At 35.7% G+C, this 22,941-nt stretch overlaps 1 protein-coding gene across 1 annotated transcript in view; it reads left to right on the top strand.

The window, feature by feature from the left end:
* Positions 1–21,965, top strand: part of LOC125654944 (uncharacterized) — a 60,192-nt gene extending 38,227 nt beyond the window's left edge. Inside the window, exons 7-16 of the mRNA XM_048885058.2 lie at positions 1,909–1,990; positions 2,293–2,408; positions 3,316–3,429; positions 3,859–3,966; positions 4,214–4,365; positions 7,766–7,875; positions 10,608–10,714; positions 13,783–13,944; positions 14,627–14,839; positions 16,630–21,965. Coding sequence (XP_048741015.2) covers positions 1,909–1,990; positions 2,293–2,408; positions 3,316–3,429; positions 3,859–3,966; positions 4,214–4,365; positions 7,766–7,875; positions 10,608–10,714; positions 13,783–13,944; positions 14,627–14,839; positions 16,630–17,874 — 2,409 coding nt within the window. The 3' untranslated portion in view covers positions 17,875–21,965. The remainder of the gene's footprint in view (positions 1–1,908; positions 1,991–2,292; positions 2,409–3,315; positions 3,430–3,858; positions 3,967–4,213; positions 4,366–7,765; positions 7,876–10,607; positions 10,715–13,782; positions 13,945–14,626; positions 14,840–16,629) is intronic.
* Positions 21,966–22,941: the final 976 nt, after the last annotated feature.

Raw genomic sequence — 22,941 nt, 5'->3', positions numbered from 1 at the left:
TTTAGTCTGTGATGTGTATACATTCCATTTGGAATGAAATAGACAACTAGTGATTTTATGACCTTGCATTATAATCAATGAGAGAGTTTGGTGGTCTTAGATTGCCGTAATTGAATTCTGCAGACTGATCCTTGCAATGTCAATATGAAGGTATTTGTGAGGTGGAAATTATTCCTGAGATGTTTAAATTTAATTTCTTGTGTAAATGGAACCGCCATGACGACAAAGCGCCCAACACAGGCACTAGTAAATAAACCTTTCTGTAACCTGGACACAGTCAGGACTGGCACATTGAAGGCTGACGATGGCGTCAAATTATTGTACAGAGGTGTATTAACAACTCGTTTGTAAACCTGTAATTTGAAATCATCTAAGTTTCATTTGTATATTACTTCCTCTCATTTCCTTATCAGTTTTTATGTGAGGTTTAAATGATATTCAAAAATATAATGACTAGACAAGAAACAGAAATATAATGACTAGACAAGAAGCAGAAATATAATGACTAGACAAGAAGCAGAAATATAATGACTAGACAAGAAACAGAAATATAATGACTAGACAAGAAGCAGAGATAAACAGGAAAATTACAATTTTCGGCTTTTAAAATTCTTGGACAAAGTTCAGAACGGATGTGACATGCTGCATGTCTGTTCAAGCCAGTGGTGGAAGTGTCTAGTGCTTGTTGATTTTCATGAATTTCAAAGTTAAATAAATTGTTTGATACATGATTTCCAAAAAAAAAAAAAAAAGAGACTACTCTGTTTTTTCCATCCTGTCAGCAAACAAAATTTGTACTTTGTTGATCCCAAAAATGACATAACATATTACTGGAGCTGTTGTATTTCAATGACATTACTTTACAAGGATATACAGTGGTATATCAAATCATATTCACTCATTACACAAATCTCAATGACTTTACAAGGACATACTGTAACAATAGTATAAGATAAGATAAGATAAGTTTATTCCAATTTTGGGCCCAGAGGGCATAACAGTAAGACATTTTATAAAGAAGGATATTCAGAAAAGAAAGAAAGTTTACAACATTAACTACAGGTTACATAGACTGCAAACTGCGTGTGGATGCAGCATGTTGTGGAAACAAGTACATACATATATGAATTGCTAATCATGTATAGATACAAGTAGATGGACAGTATCAGTAGTATACCAATATATGAATAATAAACTATAATGATTTTTGCAGTTTTAAAGCATCACTTCTTTTTCTGAAAGTTTGCACTAAATATTCACTCAATTTGACAATTACTGGTTTGTCTTCATTAATCATCAACCAAGTAAATTTGTCCTTATTTGTTAGATAGATAAAATTTTTGTTGAGCTTGTAATAGTATATTACATTGTATTGAATTACAGAACTATTGTATTACAGTTGTATATTATATTATCTATTACATTACAAAAATGTTGTAATACAGCTGTATATTACATTGTCTGACTGTTGTATTGCAGTGGTATATTACATTGTGTGACTGTTGTATTACAGTGGTATATTACATTGTCTGACTGTTGTATTACAGTGGTATATTACATTGTCTGACTGTTGTATTACAGTGGTATATTACATTGTGTGACTGTTGTATTACAGTGGTATATTACATTGTCTGACTGTTGTATTACAGTGGTATATTACATTGTGTGACTGTTGTATTACAGTGGTATATTACATTGTGTGACTGTTGTATTACAGTGGTATATTACATTGTCTGACTGTTGTAATACAGTGGTATATTACATTACTCTCTAACAGGATTTGTTGTATTACACTAGTCGTATATCACAATTTTCATTGTTTTCAAACATTACAGGAACTGTTGTATTACAGTCATATATATATATATATATATATATATATATATCGTATTGTTTCGTTCGTTTCAGGAACTGTGGCGTTACAGTAACATAACTTGTTCCTTGTATCCACTGCTGGCTCTGGACTCAATAGGACCCAATGGAGACACAAGTATAGTTCTTTTTGAGATCGATTGGTAACATTTGATCAGAGCAATTTGAAGATATTTAAACTTTCATTTGCATGTATCTCCTGATATGTTTTCAGAATAATGTCAATTTAATGAGTTGCATATTAAAAATTGTGATGAAAATAATTAACAGAATTGATAATTGTTACATGATGATTATATAGTCATAGATAGCCACATAACGATTTATCTTAGAAAGAAAACATAATTAACAAAATATCTAAAAGTAAAATAAAACAAAAACCAGCAGCAATTATGATGTATTTTTTGTCTGTCCTTGTAGATTGGAATTCAGCCTTAATGATCATCATTAATGGAGAGAATGATGACCATTTAGAGATGTTAGAAGGCGGAGTCATGAGACAGCTTCTAGATGAGAAGTGGAAGGCCTTTGCCAGGGTTAGTACAAAATCCACCCCCACCCCCACCAACAGGTCCTTACCATCCCCTCACAACAGAAAGTGAAGTTAGGGATCTGTTGAAATGAATGAATTCAGGTCCATAGGTATAGAGGGGCCAGAAATTTGGAAAGTTTTAAAACTGAAATTGCTAATTTTCTTGTGTTTTTCCCAAAAGTAAAGGCTATCCAAAAATGATGGGGGACATACACATCATGCACACAAAATTTGGAGGTCCTGTGTCGCGACAGGCATTGGCGCGTTACTGCTACGGCCCTGAATGCAAAGCAAAGGTCTGAATATGTGATAGTTCACCTACAACTGGTGACTTACCTAAAAAAAAAACAAATGCATTCAGTGATTCCTTCAGTAGACACATATATCCCCCATTGTTTACTTTCACATCTAGTTGCTTGAATTATCTTTGATAATTTTTTGTAATTCATGAAGAATTTAGAAACAGAAGAAACCTAGCATCCCTCATGAAAATATTTTGCTGAAAATTTGCTGAAACAAATCTGAAACGTTGCTTACTGAAATTTTTCTTGCTGAATCAATGCTGAACATGTTTCAGCATACATGCTGAAACACCTTGAGCATTGCTGAAACATTTCTTAATTACTGAAACGTTGCTTACTGAAATTTTTCTTGCTGTATTACCTTGATGTCGAAAATGTTTTGTTGAATGGCATTTTCCGAGTACAAGGTGTTGCATGATATTTCTCTAAAACTCAGGGTGCAGGTAAATCAATGAATTACAAAGTATTCAAGAAAAAGGGGGGGGAGGGGTCTTCATCTTCAGGGAGATAGTATTGAGGAGTTTTACTGTACTAATTTGTGTTTTATATGAAGATAATTCTTAGCTTTCACATTGTAATTGTATGGTTCTCTCTCTTTTTTTTTTACAGAAGCGGTTTTTTGTTCGATTAATTCTGGCGTTTTTGCAGTTGATTTTAATTAGTGTAGCTGTGTATTTGCGACCCAAATCAAACCTTCTTGCCGTCAATGATTATAAAGACATAGTAAGTATTTTTTTATACAAAAATATCGATTAAATCTTACAGAATTAATCGATTAAATCTTACAGAATTAACGAATAAATCTTACCGAATTAACGAATATTGATTAAATCTTATGGAATTAATTGATTAAATCTTACGGAATTAATTGATTAAATCTTACGGAAATATTGATTAAATCTTACGGAATTAATTGATTAAATCTTACGGAAATATTGATTAAATCTTACAGAATTAATTGATTAAATCTTACGGAATTAATCGATTAAATCTTACGGAATTATTATTGATTAAATCTTATGGAATTAATTTTGTATGCAACTTAAAAACTTTATGCTCTTTGTGGCATCATGAAATATTAAGGTTATCGTTGACTGTCCGAATATGATTGCTAAGACTGTTATTTGATGATGTTCCATATTTTGTTTTCAGATTCGAATTGTGTGTGAGATTTTGACATGTATAGGATGCTCCATAACGTTAGTGGCAGATATTTTTGAAATCAGCACTCAGGGAATATTTAGTTTCTTAAAAAATTGTGTAAGTAGACGCAGAGTGAATCAAACACAGGATAAACTCGGAAAGTTTTCAATGCACGAAACTTCTGTAACAGATTTGTTACCATATTATTATTTTTTGCATCATTGGGATGAACTTGACGATTCATATCGCATAGTGAAATATACATCATTGATATATCTTAAAGTGTTTGTGTATTGTTGGAAGCTTACATTAAAATAAGATGTATGCTTCACGAAACTGAATATTGTTTTCATTCCTTTTGTAGAAGAATGCGCCAGCACAGACGCTGTTTATGATATCGTGTGTTCTGTTCATTGCCTGTATACCGTTCCGGTTCCTGGAGTTGAAGCAGGTGGAGGACGTTCTGATGATATTAGCAGTGCCCTGTGCCTGGTTATTTCTTCTCTTCTTTGCCAGGTAAGTGGGGGGGGGGGATGTAGGAACAATTTCTTGAGATAAAAAATGCGGAATGAGATCTTTTTCTGAATTTATGGCCGCATTGATTGAAATGCGATTATCTCATTCAATGATGCTCTAGCTTCGCTTCACAGCAATTAAACAAATGACGACCGATAATGCTAAAGATCGCTTTTACTGATGGAATTTATTGTGTGTGTGATGTGCTAATCGGGTTTTGGGAAGAAATAAAAAAAAAATTAAAATGATGTCATTTATGATGTTATTTTATTGTCTTTGGGTGTTAAATGAATTTATATAGACTAACAATTCAGAGGTGTGTCTTTTACATAAACTACCCATCAGTGCAACAGGCTGAAGATTTGAAAATTTAGATGTGAAACTGCTCACTGCCCTAACTCTGCTCATGGTAGGAAATCTGAAACAAACTTGTATGTATGATGGTTCTTGTAAATATTGATATGGAAAGGAGGGTACATATCCTACAATGAAATAGTAGGGAAGCACTTTTATGTTAAGTTTGTGGGTAAAATGTCCAGAGTTAACACATCGATAAATTCTTCAAAAAGAATGTTTGATTCTTATAATTCCAATTTGTTCCCTGTATTATCAATTTCAAAAATTTGAATAGTTTCCCCGCGCTATGTTATTTGTTTTCAGGCGCGTATAGCTGGGGCAGTCATGTCACGTTGTGCTTAAGAACCCTTGTAATGTTCACATCAACCGTGACTTTTTTTTAACCTTTGACCTGATTTCAGAGGTCACCCAGACACGGGACCGATGGTTGTGATGATGTACGTTATGATACTCAATGATATGGTGCAGTTCGGATACATCTTTCTGATATTTTTGACCACATTTTCTTTAGGTATACGTTTGTATCGGAGTGAAACGGTGTGGATTTCTGTACTAATCGAAATAATCTATGACTGTTTATCATGCACACTTGTGCTGTGTGTACATTAACAAGATCTTTTATAAAATTGTTTTAAAATTCTACCACTTTAAGAAGTTCAGTCTTCACTCACTAAACTCTTACACAGTTGGAGCTCATTATCTCGTTAATCCTGGACTAGTAATTACTTGTACTCAAGAAAGATCTTCAGTTAACTTGGAATACAGAGTGGGATTAATTGATTCCATGGCACTTACGATACTTAATACTTAAATTAAAATTATCTGTTCAAAGTCAAAGTTAGATATTTTGAAAAAAAGTCTATCGATTCCAGCACAGGTTATGTTGTGCCGTTGATCGGCGGTCTGAGAATCGGGAACAGTTGCTGTTTGAAGTTGATCGGCGGTCTGAGAATCGGGAACAGTTGCTGTTTGAAGTCAGTTGTTACCAGGATGCCCTTTTGAAAAAATTTCCTCATTACAAAATAATATTCAGTACACGTTTAGTACTTGTCAATATTTACTCAGCATCTTTAAACTTTTGTTTGGAAATAATGATATTGAAATCAGTTCAGCCCTTCACAGACAGTATTGATTTTCAGATCAATGTGAGTGATCAGTTAGTGGTTCTGGCCATTAGGCATTGCTCTCACTTCTAAGAGAGGCTGATGTCCTGTTTAACGGTTAAATTTCCAAATAGAAACCAGACCGTTGTTAGGTTGACCCTTTCATTAGCAGTACGAGACGGCAGGCTTCCAACCCACCCACCCCCTTTAGTGTAGCAACCGGGGACGTTGTAATCATAACAGAATGACTATCTCACTTGTTTACAGAAATTAGATTACAATTGAATTATTATACTAATGAATGACGTAATTAAATATTAATTACGTGTATAATGAATGGTATCAAACTGTACCAGTAATTGAGAATTACCAGATATTTCATTCTATGGTTATTTACATGATACCATTATGTTAGAAGACTGAGACCTCTATCCAGGATGTGGGGGAGGGGGAAGTGCGTGATGTCACCACTATACAAGGCAGTGGCTCGATGTTTAAAGTGCCAGCTAGTTGTAGTTATTTAACAATTGTCCTTTTTTTTTTATGTGCCGAGAAAACAACAGAACTTCCGATGAAATTTTACAACCTCTCCCTTGATCTAATTAGATCATTTCAGTACTGTGATTTTTTTAAAAAGATGTTTGTCACTGTTTACATTCATGGTTTTTTGCTCAAATAAAAGAATTGGGTGGGAAACTGTTCTGTTGTTAATCAAAACAATGCAATTGATGGCTCAGTTTAGCAGAATCTGTGGTGTACGAGCAGTACTATTAATTATACCCCCCGCAACAAGTTGTGGGGGGGTATACTGGAATCAGGTTGTCCGTCTGTCTGTCCGTCCGTCCGTCTGTAGACGCAATGGTTTCCGGACTTTAAAGCATTATCCTTTCCACCTACCGTCACCATATCATATATATGGACTACCCATGGGATGAAGATGTTCCTTATCGATTTTGGGGTCAAAAGGTCAAAGGTCACGCGCACTGGACATGGAAGTAGCAATATGGTTTCCAGGCTCTAAAGCGTTATCCTTTCCACCTACAGTCACCATATCATACATATGGACTACCCATGGGATGAAGATGTTCCCTATCGATTTTGGGTTCAAAAGGTCAAAGGTCAAGCGCACTGGACATGGAAGTAGCAATATGGTTTCTGGGCTCTAAAGCGTTATCCTTTCCACCTACAGTCACCATATCATACATATGGACTACCCATGGGATGAAGATGTTCCCTATTGATTTTGGGGTCAAAAGGTCAAAGGTCACATGCACTGGACATGGAAGTAGCAATATGGTTTCCGGGCACTAAAGCGTTATCCTTTCCACCTACAGTCACCATATCATACATATGGACTACCCATGGGATGAAGATGTTCCCTATCGATTTTGGGTTCAAAAGGTCAAAGGTCACGTGCACTGGACATGGAAGTAGCAATATGGTTTCCAGGCTCTAAAGCGTTATCCTTTCCACCTACAGTCACCATATCATACATATGGACTACCCATGGGATGAAGATGTTTCCTATCGGTTTTGGGGTCAAAAGGTCAAAGGTCACGCGCACTGGACATCGAAGTAGCAATATGGTTCGGTTTGTCATGCCATTTGTTTTTTACACTCAGAAAAGAGGTAGTTTATACCTATTACCAACACCCTTTGGGAGATTGGGGTAAGCGGGGGGTATTCTTAGTGAGCATTGCTCACAGTACCTCTTGTTCCTCATCAGTGTGACTGTTGGTACAGGGTACGGGGGCCAAGATAAACACCGATGCTGGCGTATAGCAAGACTGATGTTGTCTCAACTCATAGAAACAATGAAATCGGGGAAAATGTCAAATAATTTGATCTGTCTTTCCACTTACTGATACACGACTGAATGTGATTGTCTTGCACGATGATTTTAACTGTGTGACCTTGCACTTTGACCTTTGTTCTTTCAGGACCTTTACACTAACAGGGCCTTTTGTCACCATGATCTACAAAATGTTGCTTGGTGACCTCCTAAGATTTGGCATTATATATGTAATTTTCCTCATAGGATTCACACAAGGTTTGTAGCACTGAGTCTTCCTGGTAAAACGGTAAATAACAGACTAACGATGCAACTCCTTCATCATGGCAAAGACTTCTTTCATTTCTACACATATTCATTTCATCTACTGAGAGAATATAAAATTATATAGGGTTATTGAACTTATATTGGTGAATATTGGCACGAGTTAGCTGTGAAAATGCACAAGCTTGCGAGTGCATTTTTACAGCCAACGAGTGCCGATATTCACCAATATAAGTTCAATAACCCTTTTATTATATAGCTAAAGTATTTGGTTGTTAAATTATATACCTTTTTACTCAAAATACTCCAAAATAGACGAGAATTCATCAATATTGGCAGTGTGCAATATCAACATGCATTTCTTAACTGTTCAATATTTAACCCGTCATTAATACATGAGGCAAACTGATTTTGTGAATGGGGACATCATAATTTAAGTACAGTAAAACATTTTGCTTAAGTAAATATCAAATGCCGGCTCTGTCAGATTCGGAGGATCGTCGTCTGCCATTTTGGCGTGTTCACGTTGTGACGGTAATGTAAATATTGAACACTCATACTTGGAATGTTTCGGGCGCATACATATTTACGCAATGCAAAGTTAGCGTTCAATAAATTCTCAGGATATTGAACGCTAACATTCTCTAGATTTTACGCAGATTTTATAAAAGACTATTTATTAGCTATATAATAATTTATTGAATTATGCTCCATCATACATTTGATATACTGAAAATAGTAACAAAAGAAAATAGCAACAAAAGAAAATAGCAACAACAAAAAATTAGATTTTTTTTTCGCCAACTGAAAGTAGACAAAAATTCTTGTACCTCCAATAAATTTTTTGTGTATAGATGTATAAAGTTATATTAATCTGGAGAATCAATATAATATTCTACAATTTTTAGGATGCAATATTTCGGCCAATCAGAGTGCAGATAATTCATGTACTAGAGAGAAAGTCGTTTTATTTGGAAATTGTGCAATCTGAAAAGTTATATATACTGTGTAAATATTTCTGCACCGAAACTTTTAATTTTGTCATAAAATGATACTCTGTATTGCAGAATTAGTTGTCTAATCCAAAACATTTTTCTGGTACTATTGGTAACCAGATTAAAGAAGTTTAACTTTATTAGGCTCATGTATGTACAGTGGAACCCCGTTATTACGTTCCCCCTGTAATACGTTAGTCCGCATATTACGTTGGAATTTCAAAGCACAAAACCATTTCTTAACAAACCTATATAAAATAGACCTCGTTATTACGTTGCCCTAAGATGCCGGGACTCGGTATTACGTTGTAAAAATTCCGACAAAAACGTAATAAACTCCTAATTATTCAATAATGATTCTCAAAATAATAAGCCATTCACACCTTGACTGTCTGAGGCAGTCACCACGTAAATTTCCTGGTCTGTTTGGGGATTAGAGACGCTTGACTGATCACGCTTCGATAGATCTAGCGACATCAATACAGGTGAATACCTCGTATCGAAGCCAGTGATAAACAATTAAATAATGTTTATTTAGACATTGTACTCTATGAAATTTACTTCATTTTTCATATTTTGATAATCGAAGAAATAATTTCTCAACCACCTGAGTGTTCAGTATAGTGTGATTACCTTCGCTATTAAAACTCTATTTACGGACAGCTTTGGTACCGAACATGAAAGACAAGATTTATCGTAGCATTGTTAAAACCGCTTGGGTAACTGCTTGGACATAGGTGACGAAAGGTGGTTAATTAAAAAATTGTCCGTTGTTTGGACATGTTCATAAATCTCGTCCATACATACACCAATCAAACTGTCCTGTGTTATCGGCCGATTCGCGCACGGCATTTACCTCAGTGAATATTCTAAAATCCCTTGATGCGCACGTGATTTTAGTGCCATCATTTAGCGTTATAAATGAAATCTTCGTGCATCATTATATTTTTTTTTTATGTGGATTGCGCTTAAATTGTTCTCCGTGTTTATCGTTGGTGAGAAAAGTGTGTAAGTGTTGGGTATCGTGTGCGTTTTGTGTCTATAGTTTTGTTGTTTTGGGGTGGGATTTTTTTTTATTGTGTTGTGTATTGTGTAATTAGAGAACTTAATAAAACGATGTTTTGTTATTTTTTAATACGAATGTTGAATACGAACCGGAACGAGTTATTGATAGAAATTTACATGAACGCATTGTTTTAAAGTTGAACAAAATGGCGGTCCAAACGAATGCAGAAAAAACAACGTTTATCAAAACATCCTTATGTATCCTACACCAGAAATAAAGAAAAGGGATAAGAACATGAAGAATTACGGACATTAAAGATAAAATGTAAATAAAACAAAGTATAATAATCTTTTAAACAAAGAAACAGTAAAGATATATTCACACACCCCTTCACGGAGTACCAACGGACGATATACAATTTCCAAATGATATTTTTAACGGATTTCACTGGGAACGTTTATTACGTTGCCCCTGGTATTACGTTATTTTATCGTGACAAAATGGAAAACGTAATAACGGGGTTCCACTGTACCACTATTTCTATAAATGTGCATCTTTTAGTAATGATCTCTGGCCTGTATTTTCATTTCTATAAATGTGCGTCTTTTAGTAACGATCTTTGAGTAACAATCTCTGGCCTGTATTTTTTTAGTAACCATCTTTTAGTAATGATCTTTTAGTAACGATCTTTTAGTAACGATCCATGTCCTGTATTTTTTTTGCAGCCTTTTACTTCCTGTTCCAAGGAAACACCAGCACTCAAAGTCAGGGATTTGACGACATCGGCGACACAGTGTTGACCCTCTTCCAAATGACCTTGGGTGAATTTAAGGTATTTTGACCTTGGGTGAATTTAAGGTATTTTGGGGTATAAAAGCAAAACATTTTCAACTTTGAGAATTTCACGCTATATTAATCAATCCATCAACATTTTACTTAATGTCTTCACAATACAATATTTAATTAAACCATTGTGTAATTTAATAGTAACATTCTGTAAAATCACATTGCTTTGAACATAAATACTCACATTTTCAATGTATGTAAGACAAGCACTCTATAACAACCCTGGTTCTATAGTGAGGAAGCTGTAGACACTACAGTGTGTAAGAGATGACCAAAGTCAAGGGGTGACTCAGTTTCAAAATGTCCACACCTATATTTGTGATGAATACGTACCATAAAGATGATCTGTGTAGTCGCCATATGATCATTGAAGGGACGTTACAGGACTCTGTCTCTGTATCATAAGGATGAAGTGTCACTCGAGGTTTAACATTGCTGTTGGTATATCATCCCATACACATGGACTGGTACCCGTGTCACTCCTCCACCTATCCCCTCCATCAACCTCAAAATCCAAGTGTATACACAACCAATCAAAACTCTAAAAATGCATGTATTCAGTTTAAATTTCCTCCTTGTCAAAACCACTGGATCCATGCATTGTATATCGAAAATTTTCCCAAACTTTCCCCATCCTTGTTTGTTCCCCCCACCCCACCCCCATTGGATCCTTACCCCATTTATATCCTGAGATCATCCCTATCAGTCCCCTCAAGCATGACCAGGGAGTATTATCATGGCCCGTGATGCATGACACCTATTCACTTGACCACGTCAATGTCTGCTGTTTATCAGTTGTTTTTGTTCCATGCATGCATAGTTTAGCCGTGGAGGAACCACGTCTCAGGTACACGGAATTTCGTCCAGAAATTCATTTTTTTTTTTTTCATCGTTATCTATGAATATTGTAGCTGTGATTTAATGGAGATGTTTTGGGACTTTGTTTATGTTCACTAAACTCCCACCTGATCTCACTTGCACCCAGTCTGTTGCACATTAATATTGTCTTTATGTTAGTAATTGCACATCTGTTTGTCGACTTTAACCCAGTTATTGTTTTGTATTTACGAACTGTTCCCCTATCCATCTTTATCTTAGCTGATAGAAAGTTTTGGGTCACTCTGAAATATAGTAGGAACTATGAAAAGAACATTTAGGATCTAGACTACGATCTGATTTTGTTTTTCTGTGCACCGTGTTTCAGATTAGTCGGCACGTTAGTGATCTTGATATTTTTAGCGATGCAGGATTTTTTGTGAGATATTTCACATCATTCTCATGAGTCTGTCTGGTGTAGTAAGTAAGCATCGTTTTTAGCTCAGTTTATTATGATGTGTGAACACCATTATTTTCTGTGTGTAGTGTTTTCATACTGTATTAACAATTAATTAACTGATACATGTATATGTTTTACTAATTGTTCAATTCAATTCTTTTATTTCTCTGTGCCAACTTTCTCATCAGAGTAACATTTGTGTAACATGTGTCTTTTTAGCTCACCTGAGCCAAAGGCTGAAGTGAACTTTTCTGATCAAAATTTGTCTGTCGAGGGCGGCATAAACTTTTCACATTTTCATCTTCTCTAGAACCACTGGGCCAATTTCAACCAAACTTGGCACACAACATCCTTTGGTAAAGGGCTTTCACATGTGTACAAATGAAGGACCATGCCCCCTTCAAAAGGGAGATAATCACAAAATTGCAAAAATAGGGTGGGGTCATTTAAAAATCTTCCTCTCAAGAACCACAGGGCCAGAAGAGCTGATATTTACATGAAAGCTTCCTGACATAGTGCAAATTCAAGTTTGTTAGAATTATATGTCCTGGGGGTAGGATAGGATCACAAAAGGGGATCAAAGTTTTACATACTGATATAGAAAAAAATCTTTTAAAATCTTCCTCACAAGATCCATTGGGCCAAAGAAGTTTACATTTGCATGAAAGCTTCCTGATATAGTGCAGATTTTAAGTCAGTAAAGATCATGGCCCCCAGGGGTAGGATGCGGCCACAAGGGGGATCAGAGTTTTTCTTGCAAATATAGAGGGAAAATGTTTAAAACTTTTCTCAAGAACCACTGGGGTAGGAAAGTACAAATTTACATGAAAGCTTTTTGACATAGTGCAGATTCACGTTTTTAAAAATCATGGCCCCCGGTGGTAGGATGAGGCCACAAAAGGAGATCAAAGTTTTACATACAAATATAAAGGAAAAATCATTAAAAATCTTCGTCTGAAGAATCACTGCCAGGGCCAGAAAAGTTTACATTTACATGAAAGCTTCCTGACTTAGTGCAGATTCAAGTGTGTTAAAATCATGGCCCCCACGGGTAGGATGGGGTCACAATAGGGGACGAAAGTTTTACATATATATTAATATATAGAGAAAAATCTTATCAAGAATCATTGGCCCAAAGAAGTTTACATATACATGAAAGGTTCTTGACATAGTGCAGATTCAAGTTTGTAAAAATCATGGCCCCCGGGGGTAGGTGGGGCCACAATAGGGGATCAAAGTATTACATACAAATATATAGGAAGAATCTTCTCAGGAACCACTAAGCCAGAACAGCTGAGATTTACATGAAAGCTTCTTGACATAGTGCAGATTCAAGTTTGTTAAAACCATGGCCCCTGGGGGTAGATTTGGGCCACTAGGGACCACAATTTTACATGCAAATATATATGGAAAATATTTAGATATGGGCCAAGGTGACTCGGGTGAGCGATGTGGCTCATGGGCCTCTTATCTGAATGCCATTGTAAAATTACTGTAAGCTTTGCCGGCCCTGAAGTTGGAGGGAGTATATTTGTACACCTTGACATGATATTAGATTGGACTGCAACAGCAGGATGTGGTTTTGTGAAAATATATTGTTGGAAGCTAATCTTAAGAATTTTGACGTAATTATTTATGAATTGCCTGTTATTTAGTGAATCCATGATTAGGTTTATGAGATGTTTAAAATTCAACATGTAAAATATGACTTGTTTCTCTTTTAGGGGTTTTAGAACACTATATGTTGATGTTTATTTCCTATCTATTTATGTTCACAGTACCAGGATTTCAATTACACTAAATATTCCGGGTTGACAAAGATTGTGTTCGCCATCTTTATGATGCTGGTCCCCATCTTACTGCTGAACATGTTGATTGCCATGATGGGAAATACGTACCAAATGGTCATTGCCAAATCAGAGAAGGAATGGAGAAAGCAGGTAGGTGTTGGAGGGGTAACCACAGCTTCCGTTTCATGGAATATTCCAATACGACAGGGGAGGGGGTGGTGGTAACTACAGTACACTTTTGTTTCATGGAATATTCCAGTGTGATGGGGGTGGGGGGGGGGGGGGGGGGGGGGGGGTATTTGGTGATAGCACATCTAAGAGTACTTTGTATTGTGGAATTAGTTCAATTTGACTTGGCTTAATTTTATGGATTTTCAAGATTTTTTTGAAGCTTTGTTTGGATGTAATTTCATGGATGTGTTCTGCACTTAGAAAAATAATGTAAATTGCGTATTTTGTGAAATATTTATATGTATGACTTAGGTGTAGGAGTGCTCTCAAAATCCATGACATTGAGCTCTCACGAAATACGATTACACAGTAGATGATAATCAGAGATTTTCACAATGCAATAATTATTTTTGGAATGGGATGTGATAACTCAAAGTATTTTTCAACTAATTGATGATAAAGACATCGCATTCATTATTTAAGATGATTAAGTTTGGAGAATGACACCTATACATTGTGAATGTCAAAGGTCAAGGTCACAGTGATGATGTGACCTAAACACAGGACCCTATATAAATGCCAGTTGTCTAATCTGCTTTATTAAACAAAAATTTAAAATCAGCTTAATACAATTTATTCTAAGAATTATTTTTCCTGACAGTGGGCCAAAATAGTCGTGGTCTTGGAGAGAGGTTTCTCAAGAAGTCAGTTGCTGGATCTCCAGAAGATGTACGCCATTAAAATGATGGGGCCCCCGAAGGAGAACCTGGCTGACATTGAGGAAGAGGTGGAGGAACAGCGAGGCCTGATGGTCATTAAAACGTCCAGCAAGACGAAGGCCAAGCAACGGAAGGGTGCCATTTCCAACTGGAAGGTACGATACTGATCCCTATACATACTCCATATACACAGGAGGTGTCGCATAGACTAAGTGTGGATTTGTAATCTCATCATGCATAACCTTTCATACGTTAAAAAGAACTAAAATTCTAAATCAAATGCCTTCATATTCTCATTTTATATCCTAGATTCTGCTACTTTTCCTGTATTTGGTGCTACATGTAATATCAAATATTTACTGCCATACTTCACAGTGAAAGACAAATTAGAGATTAGGTCCATGGAGATTAGATAGGTTTCTCAGTCTAATCTGTTAAGATATGTGTGATGTGAAGACTAGGTGTACAGGCATTATCCCTCATTTTGTCCTTCTTTGTACATTCCTCTAATCCACTATGTTATGATTTTAGTCAATCTATGCTTACCAACGTCGGCTTAAATGGTAAAGGTTTGTGCTGTAACTAGATATGGATGAATTTGAACATGGGCATGCAGTTACGTGTGTGTTAGAAATTTTTGTGAAGTTAAGGATTGAGATGATGAAAGCAGTATCTCCAGTTAATCAATATTTGAAATGAATTTCACTCAGATTTATTAAGTATATCAATTTCTTTAACGAATGAATGATGTATTTTCTTGAACATACACAAATGCTAGATTTGAAATGGGAAAAATTCACTGTTCTGTTTAAGAGAAATGAGGGTTCAATTCACCCATGTTCTAGCTAGTTTACGTGGAACTTCGTAAACATTTTTTAATAATTTTCACGTTAAGAACTTTCAGTGAGCATGCTGGTATTGGTATTCACAATCACTATATAGATGTAGTTCTGACCTCCGGGAATGTTATAACGGCAACACCCAGTCTGAAACTGACAACACGTGAACACTTCCAAACACAGTCCATTATTCGTTATATGGATTCTGGGATTCAGGATATATGAACCCACATTCCATGTCATAGTTTATAGTCTTCTGAGCCATTAAGTAAGGGAAAATATATACTTTGACAGGGAATATGCGAGTCCATATACCCCACCCAGAATCCATATAATGAATACGTCCCACTGCAGAGCGATGAATTTTTTAAAAAAAAAGTTTATTTTATGAAGCATTTAAGTATATAGATCTACAGAAGCCATTTTGTGTCCCGTCCATTCTTGGCAGGGTACATGGCCTCGTGGTCCTAGCTTGTCGTCCAATCGAATGCCTAGATTTTTCACTGCAGTAGGACATGCACAGTATAAGTCAACACATCCTTGGTTTATTGTAGTTCCCATGGAGACCAATATGGTATGCAGGTTAAGATATGGTTGATTTTGTTACTGAGAAAATCCCACTGGTCAATAAGAGTCTCTCTCTAAATCACAATTACGCATATGAAATTTAACGAATTCTAATAAATTTTACTGGAAGATCCAGGATATTTTACATGATGGTAAAATGATCAGATCAACAATAAGAAAGGTTTATTTGCTGTTTAGTTAGCGTGTATGATATGATAAATGCATGTGAACTGGTTGACCACCAGTATTATAGATGATGGGTGTCCAGAAACAGGGCATGTTGCGTTGATTTCACCATGGTTTACGTCAATGAAAGCATCAAACAATTTCAATGCTTAATTAGGTAAAACAAAGAATTGACAGAAAAAAGAATTTTAGATTGTTGTAAGGAGCAGAAATCTTCATTGAATCCCTCATACTTTGTTGTAGATATTTAATACGCCTGGAATTCTTTGAGTTTACAGATTTGTGATTTAAATGTAGACTGAGTTATGAGACATTACAGACAGTTTAGTAAGTCCTCTTCATCTGTTTTTCAGTTATTTGGAAAAGAAATCATCAAACAGTTAAAGAAACACAAAAACAAAGGAAAGAAAGAACCGTTCAAGCTGGGTAAGATTAAACGCAAGAGGAAACTGTCCTTCAATGAGTCGGATTACTCCAGCGACGAAGATGATAAGGCGAAGATGTTCTCAATGACGCTGGCACAGTTGGCATGGGAACGCGACATTGACCTTACGAAGGGTAAAACTTTTGTGTCAGACCCCAGTATGATTGAGAAACTGTCCCCTTTTATTGGAAAGGAGGAGCCAGGCAAGACTGTAATTGAGAATCATCATCATAGCCCGGCTGTTATTAGCCGTGACTCGCCCGCGCCCAACCACAATATCCCTAATGGGGTCAAACACAGAGCACCGGGTGAGAGAACAGTGAAAAAGCCAGCTGGAACTCCTAAATCCAGCCCCAAATCTGCTACCACCAAACAATTCAGTTACAACAGAGTGTCTCCTCTAGCATTAACTAAACAGGCTTCCCCGACGGACGAGTCCGGTAGTGACTTGGAGGTATCCAAACCCAGTGGTAGTGATAGTGTGTTGAAAGGGATGTCAGTGACCGATATATCACTACATGGAACAGACTCCTCGAAGAGCAGTCATCGTAGGATGTTTCTGGAGGAATCTAAACCCTCGAAGGAAGTCAAAAAATTACACTGGGAAGAAGTGCCAAATGTTGCCAGTAAACCAGATTATGCAAGTTCTAAAACAAGCAGTGTTAAGTCGGAGAGTGGAAGGTCAGAGACTACGAAGTCCAAGTCCGACTCCGAGTACGTACCTAGTGTTTATTCGAAATCGGAGGACGGCTACACAAGTCAAGGAAGTGTGGAGTCCTCATCAAGAGCTTCAAAGGTATCTCGAGGAGCAGAATCTGCATCCTCCAGAACCTCAAGACATTCCTCAAGATCCACGACAACTGTGGACGAGTCAACCGTGTCAAAGTCCCCGAAAGTAGGAGCAGACTGTTCTCTACAAGAGATTGACTCTGAAACCGAGGACACATCAAGAATATCAAAAGTCAGTACTTCCCAGCGAGAAACCGAACATGAAACTAGTGAATCGTCAGCCAAGCCACCCAAACCGTCAAGGACTCCTGTAGAGGAAAACCAGCCAAAGAAACATAAACACAAGCGAAAAAAGAGCAAAAAAAGTCGACACGGTAGTCGAACTTCTTCTTCAGCTTCACTGCTGCATTCGTCAGAGCAGGAGGACCATGAAAGTCAAGTCTGAAGAAATGATCAAAAAGTGTCAACGTGAGGCATAATTTACAGCATGAACATGTACAAAAATTCTCTCTGTTTTACTGTGAACAGAACTGGAGAATTTAGCAAAATAGTCATGCATGAAAGAGTAAGATTGGTAAGAAATATGACAGATATACTGAGTAAGATTGGTAAGAAATATGACAGATATACTGTACTGACTGTGTCTGTACCTTTTGTTGTTGTTGTTAAATTCTATTTTCTGCAATAGCTCTACTAATGTTCGAGACTGTATATCGTTGTTCATTGTGCAGTAAGAAAAAATGTGTATTGGTGCATACATATTTAAAACCAAGAATCATTGCATTGAATGGTTAGTTTTGCCTGTTACTACTATGATTAATTATGATTAATATACTCCAAACAGCAGTTATTGCAGTACTCATAATTCACAACTACCCTCTGATGGAAAATGGTGTCCAAATTATGTTATATCTGATTCAATTGATATTGTTTCTTTCAAACATTAATGATGCTTCATATTAGCAAAATTTTCACTGTGGACAAGTTTCCACTGATTGTGGTTTAACTGTACCTAGCAATGATTACAACACAGTACTATCTGCTGCATGACTGTAGGTTAGCAATGATTACAACACAGTACTATCTGCTGCATGACTGTAGGTTATTGGGTGGAATTAAGAACTGTGGTCTTGTAGTTATTATTTCAGTAGCTTTTGGCTGGACCAGAGAGAGAAGGGGGGGGGGGGGGGCTCTTGAGAATGAACATCCAATTGCAGGCAAATCTTTCAGTTTGCTTCCGAAGAGATTGTAATGTGTAAAATTCTATGCATCATCAGTTTTCACTTGTTGTGGTTTTGAGTTGATGGATTTTTAACATATGATGTGTTTGTTACGATTCCATCATTTTGGTTTGCTCCATCATTTTTTTTTTTTATTTATTATTTTTCTTTTTACATTTTCATGTGTGTTTTTAAATACAAGACTGGAATTTTGTGTACGATTTTGCCATGAGTTTTGAATAGGGTATACACAAAGGGTACAATTTTTGTGCACTGCAGAAGTGCTTTTATTTTTTTACAGTACAAAGAAAAATCAAGAATCATTACTTTTTTTAAATAATCAACCTTTTTTAAAAATAATCAACCTTTTTTTAAATAATCAGCATTTTTTTTTTAATAATCAACCTTCAACACTGAATCGTATTTGTGTCATTACATGTTTTGCTTTTTTTTTGTTGTTGTAATTTTTGAGTTGTAAATTTTTGCTGTCCAGGTTGGTTTCTGTAGAGATTTATTTTATATTTGGGTTTCATATAGTGGGAGAAATGAAATTAACCGAGCCAAAAAAATGTAGATACTAATGACAAAGTGACTCACTGAGAAATTCTTTTTTTTTCTATTAAGTGAACAGAAGAAAAATGATAAAGTAGTGCTTGCAGGCTCCAGGACCCTGTTTTACAGAAGAACTTACGACTAAGGCTAAAAATGTTACATAGTTCTAAAAACTTGTCAACTGTATTAATTTTGTGAGATTATATATATAGTCATATAAAATTACATATCTAAATTCTTCTTATTTACATTAAAATCACCATTTAATCAATTAAAGAATGAAATAAATTGCAAAAGAAGATTTTGATCTTAGTCGTAAGTGCTTTTGTAAAACGGGGCCCATGACCATAAAGTGGATATTGACTGAGTCAAATTTTCCATTGATAAATTATAATTCATGAATATTAATAATGCAATACAATTCAATTTTAAATGTAAATCAAATGTGAGTAAAGTGTCTCTGTTAAATCAACAAACCAAGGATACAATTTCAGACTTGAATTTATTCTCAGTTTATGAACACAAAAGTCTGGTTCGTGAATAGTTTAACAAGCTTATTTGAATATATTTGTCCGATGTGCTTTAATTAAACACTCCACATTGATGACTAAATGTTTTAATTATGTAGAATTAAAGAAATCTAAAACAATTTTCAGTGGTCACTGCTATATATCTGAATTCTAGTTTTTAAACTAATTATCAATTTTTATTTTCTATTCATTTCTCCTTTAGTTGACATTTTACAAGTTTGTGTCAAATACTTGTCAGTTATGTGTATACCAGATGGGTGTATTTGTTTTTATCTAAACTGTTAAATGATGTTTTGATTGATAATCCATGACATTAATTGTTTAAATGTTGATATTATTTGACTAATGCTTGTATTTTATAACGTATGTTAGCTCTAGTGCCAAACTTTGACGTCCCGTGGTGGTATATGTTTATGTATGTGTATATCTATAGGAATTCAAGTTCTAATTTTATTGAAAGATACATGCACTTTACACCTTTCTTTTATTATCATCAAAATGTTTTAAGTTATGAAAAACTCTCGGTACAGGGTTAGAGAATGAGATCAAAACTGTACTAGTGCAGCGATACTCACATATTTAACTTTCCGTCCAGTAGAAATAATATGTGCAATACTAATACAGATTGGTATGTGTCATCTGTTGAAAGAAATATGCAGATATGTAATATATATACCAGTAAAAGTAATATGGACTTGTATATTTATTTTGATAATGAAGATTTCATTCTTTGTTGTTTTATTACTTACTGTGATGAAAGAAGCATTCCTTTCGAATTTTTTAATCCTAATGTATAGTGCTATTGTGATTTGAATTATCCCCCCTTTATTTGATGTTCGTGTGTGCTTGCCGGCTAATATTGTGATGATTCAACCCTTTGAATTATCTAAAGACAGATATTTGTTATGAGTGTGTCATTTAAACAATGGAATAGAATAGTGTTCTGAATTATTGGTCAGACTTCTAAATGGTCTTTCAGTAGGTTAATGTTGACAGGAGATTGGGCGGAGACAGTGGACGGAGACTGGACATTCTGACATATTTGTTTTAAAAAGGACAATATGTGATGACAGCTTTTCTGGGGCCCCATACATTTCAAAATTTCAAAGCTTTAAAGGGAGACTGAATTTTGTTTTATTTCATAAAAGAGATAATGTACAATGCAGTTTCACGCAGTCTTGGATATTTACTGTCGCAATCTCAGATATTTACTGTCATTTGGTGTACATCACATCAAGAGAGATCAATTTCTTAATATCATTCAAATTTAGATAAAATGCTATTCTATGTGGGTGGGTTTTTTTTTTCAAGAAACATTAAGTTCAGCTTCAAACAAGCAAAAGTTTACTCACAAAAGAGTACTGAAAAGATTAAAAAAAAAAAAGTGATATAAATATGAAGTTTTTTCAAGCCTGGGCTAAATGCTGCTTCACATGAGAACTGGAAATAGCAAATTTAAGTTATAGAAATCCACACACACACACAAACTTACCAAGAGATTTTTATGAAATTGATAACTTTGTGTATATCTACGATTGATTAACATTGTGAAGTAACCCTGTGATATCGTTCAGTTTTCCTTTTGTGTGTGTGTGTGCGTGCACTGACCTGAAGAGCGGCCCGCTTACTGTCCACTTTATTCTGATTGGTTGCTTTTTGAAAATAGAGATACAAATTATAGTATATGATGTGACAGTATGTTTTTTTTATATTTTCTGAAATACAACATTTTTTGGGAAACATTGCCCTGATAACTCTCAGAGAACTTAGTGCTGTTTGATTTTGTTTGACCTTTGCCTGACCATAGATTCTGTTTTCACAAGAGGAGTAAATCAAAGTGGTTGAGTATGAAATTGTTTTGAGAGAGGAGAGAAATGATGAAAAAGAAAAAAAAACAAGAAGCAAACAAAAAAAAAGAACAATTCTGATTAGCAGCCGTGTTATGAGGTACATTGTTATGAATATTTACATAGTCCCATTGAGAAGCCAAAGAATGTCGCTCCCTGTAGTCCCGAGTCATGTGATACTTAATAGTGCTGTATATGCTACACAGAACTGTATATAATTGTTATTGTTTAATGTGTCTAGGATCTTCCATTGTAAATCACTGTACCAGAGGCTTCGCTGAATATTGGAGAGGAATTTTGTTAGGAAATATAGAATTTTGTTAGGAAATATATCTGTTCTGATGTAAATAAAAATTTCATTTTATAAATAAAATTTCAACAAAACCACATCTGACTTTTTTTTTTCTCTCTTTATAATGGATGATATATTACACCATGAAGCAGAGCATCTCGAACACTGGTGTTGAAACCTCTGTAAGTAATTGTGGATAGACAGCTGCAGAGTACCACCAGCATGTGAGGGGAAGGGGAGGGGGTGGGGAAGAAGGCCATGTAGCTGCAGAAATGTGTCAATTTCCTGCCTATCTCATCCCTCTTTCAAATTTGTCGGGGAGGGGGGCTGCTAGACTTGAGTAAGAAACTTTAAAGTTACTGAAAAATGAAATGTTACTACTACAAACCACATTCGACATTCTTTTTTTCCCTTTGTAATGAATGAAATTCAGCAGAGCATCTCTAATACTGGTATTCAAACCTCTACAAGTAATTGTGGATAGACAGAGTCGGATAGGAAACAATGTGTCCCATGTGATGGGGGGGGGGGGGGGTCAACTGCTGCAGAAATTTTGATGATCTATCCCACTTTTGTTAGGGGAGGGGGGGGGGGGTGGCAGCTAGACTGGTGTAATAAACTTCAAAGTTACTGAAAAATGACATGTTGCTCTTGCCATTGGGTCAGATGCCGTCTGGCGTGTTTGATACCGATTGTTGGGCCGTTCTTTGCATGCTGATTTTGACTACTTATTGCTCCGTTTACTTGATCAGGATATAGGGCTCACGGCGGATGTGACTGCTCAACAGGGGATGCTTAGTCCTCCTAGGCACCTGATCCCACCTCTGGTATGTCCTGGGGTCGGTGTTTGCCCAACTCTTTATCTTATATTCCTTATAGATCACTATTTGTTATCTCTGCATTTTCTAATACATGTTTACAATCTGTTGTCATTTGAGCATCAAAGTTACTGTTTCTGTAACATGGCTTCAGTCTCGGTGTAATAACAATATACTGTGATATAGAAATGTGAATAACAATGTCCCCTCTATTGTGTGGTCAGGTGTGTAGGTCTGGACAGCAAGAAATATA

Source organism: Ostrea edulis, chromosome 7 (assembly GCF_947568905.1).
Source record: "Ostrea edulis chromosome 7, xbOstEdul1.1, whole genome shotgun sequence".
NCBI classification, from domain to species: domain Eukaryota; kingdom Metazoa; phylum Mollusca; class Bivalvia; order Ostreida; family Ostreidae; genus Ostrea; species Ostrea edulis.
The sequence above is the reverse complement of the archived record's forward strand: the minus strand, read 5'-3'. Positions and strand labels throughout refer to the sequence as shown.